This window comes from Vigna radiata, unplaced genomic scaffold (assembly GCF_000741045.1).
Source record: "Vigna radiata var. radiata cultivar VC1973A unplaced genomic scaffold, Vradiata_ver6 scaffold_253, whole genome shotgun sequence".
Classification (NCBI taxonomy): domain Eukaryota; kingdom Viridiplantae; phylum Streptophyta; class Magnoliopsida; order Fabales; family Fabaceae; genus Vigna; species Vigna radiata.
Genome location: NW_014544138.1, coordinates 283,963 through 294,452, shown reverse-complemented (window position 1 = coordinate 294,452; position 10,490 = coordinate 283,963). Strand labels below are relative to the sequence as shown.

Genomic DNA, 10,490 nt, shown 5'->3' with positions numbered 1-10,490 from the left:
GATAAGAGAATGCCTTATATAGAAATTATGGGATAAAAACGTAAAATAACTAGAGATATAGAAAAATAAATAAGTAAAAAATAAATTAATAATATCAATGATTCAAAAGTTAATATTTTTAATATTTATCAATGAAATAAAAATAAGAAATTTATTTTCCTTTCTTATATTGTAATAGAATACGGAGAAAGAAATGAAAAAAAACATCACAAAAAAATTATTATACTGTCTCACTTAAAAGAGTTAGAATAATTATTTTAGAAATTAATTCTATTTCTAACAAAAAAGAAAAATATCACAACAAAACGGGTGAAAAAGGGTACCAAAAGTAGACTTGTACATTAGTTTGGATGATCAGATTTCGGCCCAACATATTAACCGAGTACTAACCTAATTTATATTGTTTAGTTAATTTTTCTAGCATTTGATCTAAAGGGAAGTGGAAAATGATATTTTCGTATTGCCTTATTGATTTTTTATTTTGTAGTTTATGCACATTCTTCACCTAGTGATAGTTTAGAAGGTATTAGCTTGATGTTCTCATTGTAGATTAGTGTAGTTTATACACATTCTTTACATTGCTTAATAGTGCTAAATTTATATTTCTTCTCTCCTTTTAAATAATCCTTTTCTCTTTCTTTTCTTTTTTCTTCTCTCCTTTTAAATAATCCTTCTCACTTTCTCCAATTCTCAAATTTTCACCAATCCTCTTTCCTTTAATTTTACATTGCATAATAGTGTTAGATTTATATTATTCTTTTGGTTTAACCCTTGGATTGGCTGAAATTTGAGTGTCTTGTTGGTTTGCAAGTTGTACTTCTAGATTTCTTATGGATGCCTCAGTGTTTTTATGGTTGGAAGTTGACACTTGTATGAATTGAGCTAGACCATCATCAAGCTTAGATACTCTATCTTATTGCTGAGATTGTTGTCCTTGATAAGGTGCATGTGCATATTGCCTATTTGATGTTCCTCCATCTTGCCTCCAACTAAAATGTTGATTTTGATTTTGATTTGATCTCCAATTGGTAGAATAGTTATCATGCCTCATGTTGTTGTTGATTTAGTTCACCTCCACTTCTTTTTGAGTTTTTGATGTAGAATAGTGACCATTTTGGTGATCACCTGATTAGAAATCACATCTCATCACTTATTGTGTTGAGCCACAAGATCGTGGCTCAAGCTACAACTTTGACATTTTCTTTTTCAATTCTTCCCTCTACTATAAAATGACTATATCTTGTGTTAGAATGGCATCTTAAGTTCCAAGCTCTAAAATTGCCCTATTAAAAGGTTGACTTCTATCATATTGAGTTTACTGGTCATTAGCTGCTAGTGATTCAATTATCACAATGGCTTCTTCAACATCTTTAAACATCATGGTTGCTCTTGCAAATGCATCTAACAAAATCTTAGTTTGAGGTCTAAGTCCATTGTAAAACATGTTGAGTTGTGATACATCATTAAATCTATGGTTATGACATTTTCTGAGTAAAGCCTTGTATCTTTCCCATACTTCACAAAGTGGTTCATCAATTCCTTGACAGAAAGTTGCAATGGTATATTTTGCACTAATAAACTTTGTTGGAGGGAAAAATCTTGCTAAAAAATTCTTCTCCACATCTTCCCTAAAGGTTAGGCTTTGATTAGGATGTCATTGCAGCCATGTTTTAGCTTTACTGGTGAGTGAAAAAGGAAATAATATTATATAAATGGCATATTCATTGTCAGAATTAGTTCCAAGAGTTCCACGTAATTCATAGAATGATTCAAGATGATTGAAATTATCCTTCTGGTCCAAACCAACAAATTGGTTTGTTGGAATTGATGAGTAGTGTAAGCTTCATCTCCAACAAATATACTAGGTAGTTTGTAGTAGAAGTGTCGTATCCACACAAATTTGGTAGAGTACACAATGTTAAAACTTGTTTAATTTGAATAAAACAATGTTTGGGTTGTATGAGAAGTATGAAAACATATTTGATGTATAAAAAGTGTTGATTTATGAAAAGTGTTGCTTTATGAAAAACTTGAGGGAGATGATGAAAACATTCGACAAGGAAGGAAGCTTGAATCCATCCAGATAGGGGGTGCTAACTTGGGTTTATCTTTGTATGTAGGTGTTGGTTTGGTTGGTGTTTCCCTTCCCTTTTTCTGTCTTTGGTATGTTGATTTGGTGTTATCCTGATACGTTTTTCTTTTCGTATTTTAGTTTCATGGAATCATCATCGTCTTCTTCTTCTTTATAATTCGTGATCGTAAAGTATAAAGACTAGGTTGACATGAGGTTGTATTCTTGGTTTTACGTGCGTAGGGTGCAGTAAAGAAACATTGGGTGAGAGAAAAGAAGAAGGAAAAGCATGAGTCTATAGTGCATGTGTAGTTTGGAAGATTGTTCGGTTGATGGTTCTCTTCTTTTCAAGGAGTATTTCATGAACCATATTGCTTATTGGTTTTCTTTAAGTAGATATGGGCACTTAAGTTTGGTGCACATATACGATTAGAGGTAAAAGAAAAAGGGTGCAGGGGTAAATAAATATTAAGGTTTGGCATTAGTGAAGAGTAGGAGTTGGGTTGCACAAAACAAAAAGTAGAGATTGAAGATGGATCTTAGGGTACATGAAAAATGTTTTTGATATAGATAAACGTTCCGTAAAGTGTGGTTTGTGGAGTAAGAAGTAATATGCAGTGTGAAGAATTCTCGTGAAAGTAGGTTCACATGCACAATAACTATGGTAAATGAAAATTTGGTTCTTAAAGGGAAAGGAATGAGTGCATGAAGCAAGTGGTCTTAGCATGAGATATTGGTGCAAATGCAAATTGCTTTTGGAAAGAGAAATCTATGTTTAGTAAAAATGGTACTACGATCGTGAGATATTAATGAGAATGGGTTGGTGGATTGGGAACTTGTGCATGTGAATATTAAGTAAGGTGTAAAACCATGCTTTAGTGTTTATAGTAGAATATTATTGGTGAGTTAATAAAGGTTATAGTATAAGGAGAGTTTTGCATGCAAAGTGATTGTGGGGTGGTTCATGTAGATAGAAATGGGTGCTTTACATAAATTGGGGTGTGGGGCCATTGTGTATTATGTTATAATATTAAAAGGAGCATGATAATGGAGAAAGATGAGTGGGTTACATAAGTTAGTAATGTGGGAGACACGTTTAGTATAATGTGGAGTCCACTTAGGTACGTGGATGCGTTTTTATGATTAGGCATAATTGGGCTTAGAAAAACAAAAAAGGGTGTCTTTAGCATTTATTTGACTATTTTATGTGTTTTTAGTTGACTTTATATTGTTATGATATTTGCTTAATTAATCTCTTGAGAACGTCACTATGTGAGGAATGATTTTGAATGGTTACGAGACAACATGTTTCTATGTGTGAAGTTGAGAATATGTGAGGTTGTCGTTTGGTTGTATGTGTGTGAAGATAGGATAGGTTGTTGTGGGGTCGTCTTGTTGTACCTAGTAAATCCAATGATGACTCTTTCGCTTGTGCAAGGTAGTTGAAAGAGGTTCTCTTCACCAATGCGATGCAGTGGAGAGGGGAAAGATGTTTCGCCATTGCTTCGGCTCATTGCTAAGTATAGTGCCCGGTGTGAGATTCACCAAAGTTTTTACTCATAAGTTCTTGAGAGACACAAGAAACAAGTCTTATTGCGATGGCAGGATGACTCAAACTGGTCGATTCTGATGAGTAGATGATATGGTAGGATACGTGAAATAGACCAGTGGTTTGTGATAATGATGTGTATCGTGTTTGAGTAATTTTGAGTGTTTAATATTACGATGAATATTTGGCATTTGTGAATTTTTTTATTGTGGATTATGTTTGATTCTTAGTTATTTCACCCTTGTTTGAGTTTGTTTATGTGTGTGCAATAATCGTATAACTTGTGTCATTATACGGGAGCATATGATAATGCATAGAATTTAGATGTAGTATAGTGCGACAAGTTAATTGAGAGTTAGGAAATTTTACGATTTTGTTTTGAATAAACTATTTTATTTGGAATTTTATTTTATAATAAATTGGAATTATGGTTTATTTTTGCTTAATTATAAAGATTTATAAAATTTGGATTTCTGCTATGGTATTATGATTTAAAAATTTTTAACTTTTTACTCGTAATCATGATATCCCAAAATAGGACGTTACACTAATGGAGTAGGAAGTATCTTGTATGAGATGGTCTATGATAAACCAGATTTGGCATATGTTGTTAGTGTGATTAATAGATTCATAGTAGACCATGGACATACTCATTATGAGGCTTTGAAATGGGTGTTGAGATATCTTAATAGGATGGGTGTTGAGATATCTTAATAGAAGAATATTGTCTGATCAAGTGATATACAATCTACCTATAATAAAGTTATTATAAAGGGGTTTCTAGATGTTGATTATGTAGGGAATGTTGATATCAAAAAGTCACTTTCAAGGTATGTTTTTACATTTTTCAGAATTGCAACTTGTTGGAAATTTAGTTTGTGATCAATGGTGGCTTTGTTTACTACCATAACAAAGTATATCGTGCTTACAAAGGGGTGAAGGAGGCATTATGGATAAAGAGGATGATGAGAGAGTTGGGTTTTATGTAGGATTATGTGACTATTTACCGTGATAGTCAAAGTGTTATTCATCTATTTAATTATCAAATCTACCATGAGAGATTGCACTTCATGAGAGACGTTGTTGAGTTTATGGATGTCAGAATTGAAAAGACAACCTTAGAAAAGAGTCTATGCGTTTACCAAATCCTTGCCATGGTTAGGGTTCAAAAGTGTTTAAAGTGGATTGGTTTTTTGTTCGTGAATAAAGGAAGGTGATATTGGGAGCTCTTCCATGATTTAGAGTCAAATTGGAGAATTGTGACGATTGACTCTAAATCATGTTCAATAGAAGATCTATTAAAGAACTTAGCTATACAATTCCATCTTTTTATGGAAAGGAGAAGAAAATTGTCTACTAAAGAGAGTCTAGTAGTGACATTGTTGTTTAGACTTAATGATCTTTTGTTATTCCGTTAGCTTAGATTTTATACATAATTTTATTAGTAATGCATTTGTTAATAAAATATATCGATAAGATTCTTTGATAATTTAGAATTTATACTACTAACAAATATTTTCTTCAGTAACTTGTTTGATTATTAGTTTCATCAATAAATTTCATCAGTAACTTGTAGTTCCTATTATCGACAAAAAAAATTGTCAATAAATCTATTGGTAAATTGAGCGAAAAATTTCTCACCATATTTAATGATATTTTTTATATATTAAAAGGAGATGTATGAGAAGAAGAAGAAGGAAAAGGAGAAAGAGGAGAAATTGAAGTAGGTGGTACTAAAAGTATTGGAAGTGTAATAGTGACATGTCATAGAGGAGTGGCGATAATGACAATTGAAGTTAAAAGAGGAGGAGGGTGAGTTAAACGTAATGGTGGTGATAGTAGTGGTAAACATAACTACAACAATGGTAACGGTGGTGGAAGCATAACTATAAAAACAAAATGAGAGAAGAAAAAAAAAAAAGAAATGAAAGAAGAACCTAATTCAATTTTTATCAATACTATAATTTATCAATAATTATCATTAAATATTTATCGCTGAATTTATTGACAAATTTATAGTTATAAGTAATTTTTGTAAATAAACTTAAATTAACCATGAATTTTTATTATTACTAACTAAATTTTTTTATTACTAATTAATTATTTTTTTCATTAATGCACAATCTATAATGAAATAAAATTTCAATGTTAAACGTATATTTGTCATACAAAGTCAAATATAACATATCAACTATAATAAAATAAATAAATTACATTATCCCGTACTAATATAAAGTCATAAAATATCTATTAATAAATACTTTTGACAATATTACCTTTCTAACGATTTACACACACACACATATATATATATATATATATATATATATATATATATATATATATATATATATATATATATATATATATATATGAATTATATTATAGTGATTCACTCATCTATTTAAAAGGAAAACAAATGTGCTAACTATTAAAGGATTAAAGATATAATTTTTTTTATTTGCTTAATTATAGACACTTTAATTAGTAATATTTTTAATCCTTTTTAGATTTAGAAAGATTATTTTAAAAAGTGATATATTAAGAAAGTTGTTTAGATAAATAAGTAAAAATAATAAATAATTAAAAATAATCCTTAAAATAAGTTTTAAAAAAAAATATTTGATCACAAGTTGATGAATAAGAATACTAGTTCTTCGGTTTAAAATAGACTAAAAGTCGAAACGTTTCCAATAGTCATGGTCATACTCAATAAGATGAATTAATATAATATGAATAATGTTTTTATCTCTTCATAAGTTCCTTAAAGTAAAAGGAAATTGTTTAAGAAAAGAAGTTGTTGAAAGCATAATTCAATCTTTTTTTTCCCTCTAATATTTTTCTTAAATTTTTAAGAAACAACATATTTATATTAAAATTAAAAACTAAATCATAAAACCTTTAATTATGTGGACGGAGCAAGTAAGATTGGACTTATAAACAACTTATTTTATCATATCTTGTCAAATAAATACTTATGTAAATGTGTGAGAAAACTTTAAAAAATTATAATATATCCATGAACTGCTTTATTTAATAAACATTTTATATATTTCATAAAAATAACTTACAAATTGCATAAAAAATTGTTTTAACTGATAATATCTTCATAATAAAGACGTTTTCAATACATAATAAATTGAATTATTTGCATAAAGACTCCCTAAATATAACTCACAAAACTGCTATATATCCCAGTTTGAGTTTCGGACCGATTAGTATTTTTCAAATGCAGGTCAGAGAAAAAGAATATAAAATATAAAAAACACTCCTTTCACTGTTTTCTTAATTGTTTTAATTAATAAAACGATCATTTAATTTTTGAAAGTCTAACTCACGGCGGTTATTTGTTTTTTAAAAATTATTAAATGTTAAGAAAATTCTAAAAATATGAATTCTTTATCTCTCTATGCATAGGATGATGATATTTATACAACATTTTTTTAGACAACATTTTCTACCAATCATAGATTGACACGTAATCAATATTCAAATGTTGTCAAAAAAATATTGTCTAAATATCATCATCCATTCTCCATAATAGTAACACATGATTATTTAATGTCATTTTAATCCGATATAATAAAAAAGACAATTAATAAATTCTTAATAAAAGTTCCCCTTCTAACGAAATTTTAATATTTTGAATTCGGGCTTAAACATTTCACCCTTTTTATTATATCATCTATCATTCTCCTTCTCACTTCCTAAAGGTATCTCTCTCACACATTCAAAGGTCAAATAAATAACCCTAATTTTTATTTTCTCTATTTTCACCCTTTTTTTCATTATATTATTTGTCTTTCTTCTCATACGTCTTCTTCAAAATGAGTTGTACATTTAACATTATAAAATAAATAAATAAATAAATAAATAAAAAGAGTGTATATTACCGTTGTATCTCTTGCATGTTGCCAAGTGTATACGTAGCATTGCATGCTCCAAATCAACCACACAACACAAAACGTTCACTTTCTCTCAACACACTCTTCTCTTCTTTCTATATAATGCCAGCAAATTCCTTACACATCAAAGCATTTTCCTTCCTCTAATCCCCAACGGTTACCTTTTCTCTTCTCAATCCCCCACTATATATATATATATATAAGTAGATACACCTTTCACTCACTCTCTCTTTCAGTTCATAATCTTTTTCAGACATCATTTGAAATGGCGTTTCTGGGTCTTTTGTTTTCGATGATTCCTACGCTACTTCTTGTTGCGACATCATCATCATCAAAGTTTCAAGCTGAGGCAAGGCAGTATGATGTTGGTGAAAGAGATGGGTGGGTGGCCAAGCCTTCCGAGGACTACGACCACTGGGCTCAGAGGAACAGGTTTCAAGTCAACGATACTCTCCGTGAGTCCAATCTCTCTCAGCATTTTCATTCAAACTCTTTTTAAAAGAATGAATTTTTCTCTTCTTTTCAGAGTTTCTGTCATCTGAGCTTCTTGTGATCTAATTTTTTCACACATTTAAACACGAAGATCGAACCTTGATAAACAGATTCAATTAGAAACATTGATATCGATCTCAGTCATCTGATTTTCATCTAATTTATTATGTGTAAACAACACAGAACCTGGTTTCAATCATGAGTTAAAACATATTAAATTCTGTTAAGGGTGTCTTGTTTTAGTGTACAACATTGATTCTCACTGTTTTTTATTGCACGCATGAAGATTTCAAGTACAACAAAGGCATAGATTCAGTTGTGGTGGTGAAGAAGGAGGATTTCGATTCATGCAACATCAACAACCCCATTCAGAAAATGGACGATGGTGATTCAATTTTCCCACTTTCTCATTCGGGTCTCTTTTATTTCGTAAGTGGCAACCTTGACAACTGCAAAATCGGTCAAAAACTCATTGTTCTTGTCATGGCTGTGAGACAACAACCCCATGCTGTGACTGCGCCGCCACCTACAAGCACCCTGCCGCCGCAGACTGTTCCGGCAACGGGGTTGACCTCTCCGGCGCCGCCCCCGTCGGATAAATCGGGCTCAGGGAGGGTTGGTGCGGGTTTGGGAGTTTTGGTTGGTTTTGTGTTGGTTGGGTTTATAGGGTTGGCTTAGTTTGTTGGTGTGGCTAATGGGTGAGACTTATGGTTTGAACTAATGGTCAAAAATAATTATTGTTTCGACATGATTTCTACTTTGTGTGGGTGTTTTGTTTCATCTGATTTCAACATTTTTTTTTTCTTTTTCTTTAGGATTCTAGTTTGTTTTTATTTTTTTCTTCATGTAATGTGGTCGAATGATGATCCATGAACTCATAAAATTCATAGACCATGTATTTGTAATTTATATATGTAATTGTTTACACCTTTTTCTCTATTGTTGAGTGGTTAATAAAAAGTTGTTTAACAGTTTCAAGTGTTTTCTTTATTTACATCAATTTATGAGCACTCTTTTAACTGATTTAGACATTTAAATAGGTCATTAAATGGATTTCATGGTACACATTAATATTTTATACATACGAATTTTGTAGGTATTTTATTTCTTTCTTCTAATTCAACGTACCTAAGCAAATTATTAAAGGAATCCCAATTGCTTTATTATATTATTAATTCTTTATTTCCGACAAAATAAAAAGAGTGAAAGAATCCCATCAATAATTCAGTTATTTTATAATTTATTTATTAAATAAGATAATTAAGTTATGAAAAATAAAAAATTACCCGTATGCTTTGGAAAAGTTGTATGAACTTCCTATATTTGTTGTCTTTTTGAATTGATAGAGTGAAAAATAGTGAAATTTGAAATGATTGTGTTTTCTATTTTTATTTTTTTTTATAAGATTGTCATCAGCTAGTAGTCTTTCGAATTGACATGATCCATGAAATTAGTAAGTGGTGATTGAAAAATGAAAAATTGAAATGAAAATGAGAGTAAGATATTGAAAATTGAGCATATTTAATTTATTATGTAAGCTTAGTGAAAGTGAAAGATTAAGAGGATTTGGTTCAATTGGAGACTAGTAATTTGATGTCAAATTTAATCAATTATTTATTTCGTTTTGATTCATTTACCGAAAATAAATAAAAAAAAAAAAGGATAAATTTGAGGATTTTATATATGTGAAAGAAAAATAGATAAGGTAGAATTTTTTTTTTTTTAAAAAAAAGTGAAGGATAAATAAATTCAATGAAACAAATAAGAGAAATTTAACCTGATTATGTAAATAAAAGTCAATACTAATTGTCATCTAAAATTGTTTAAATGTTAACATAAACATTTTAGCGTTTCAATTATAACGTTGAAATTATAATGTATCTTTGTTAACGTTTCAACGCCAATATTTATATAATTTGATTATAGCAGTTTTATTTTCCTGGCAAAGTTTTTACCTTTTACAAACAATTTTAATTATAAAAGTTTACTCTAAACGGATATGGAATTAAATAAGTTTGATACTTATTGGGAAAAATTTATTTTAACATTATGTTTTTAAAGTGATTTGATATCTCTAAATTATTTAAACAAATAATGATTTATTGTCATTTTTAAGTCGCTCTCAGTGAATTATATAAGTAGTATTTTCAAAACTTAAGAGAAACTAATTTTCTTTTTCTATTTTGTATAAGAAAATAAATGTGCAAGTTTTGTTTTTAATACTAATTAATGAATTAGAATAAAGTTTGCTGCCACCTGTAGTATGACTAAAACTTTTTCATATTAAAACTGAAATTATTAAAAACGAAACCGAAATGATAGATAAATGTCTTTTATAAAATTTAATAAAATCTCCTTTTTTAAGAATATATTTTGTTGGGAATGAATATGAAATGTAATATATATATATATATATATATATATATATATATATATATATATATATATATATATATATATATATATATATATA

The 10,490-nt window shown here is 29.3% G+C and overlaps 1 protein-coding gene across 1 annotated transcript; it reads left to right on the top strand.

The window, feature by feature from the left end:
- The first annotated feature begins 7,589 nt into the window (after positions 1-7,589).
- LOC106755384 (early nodulin-like protein 2) lies at positions 7,590-8,956 on the top strand. Its single transcript, XM_014637531.2, has 2 exons — positions 7,590-7,980; positions 8,304-8,956. Exons 1-2 carry the CDS (start codon positions 7,791-7,793, stop codon positions 8,693-8,695), a joined length of 582 nt encoding a protein of 193 aa, XP_014493017.1. The 5' UTR covers positions 7,590-7,790; the 3' UTR covers positions 8,696-8,956.
- The last annotated feature ends 1,534 nt before the right edge of the window (positions 8,957-10,490 follow it).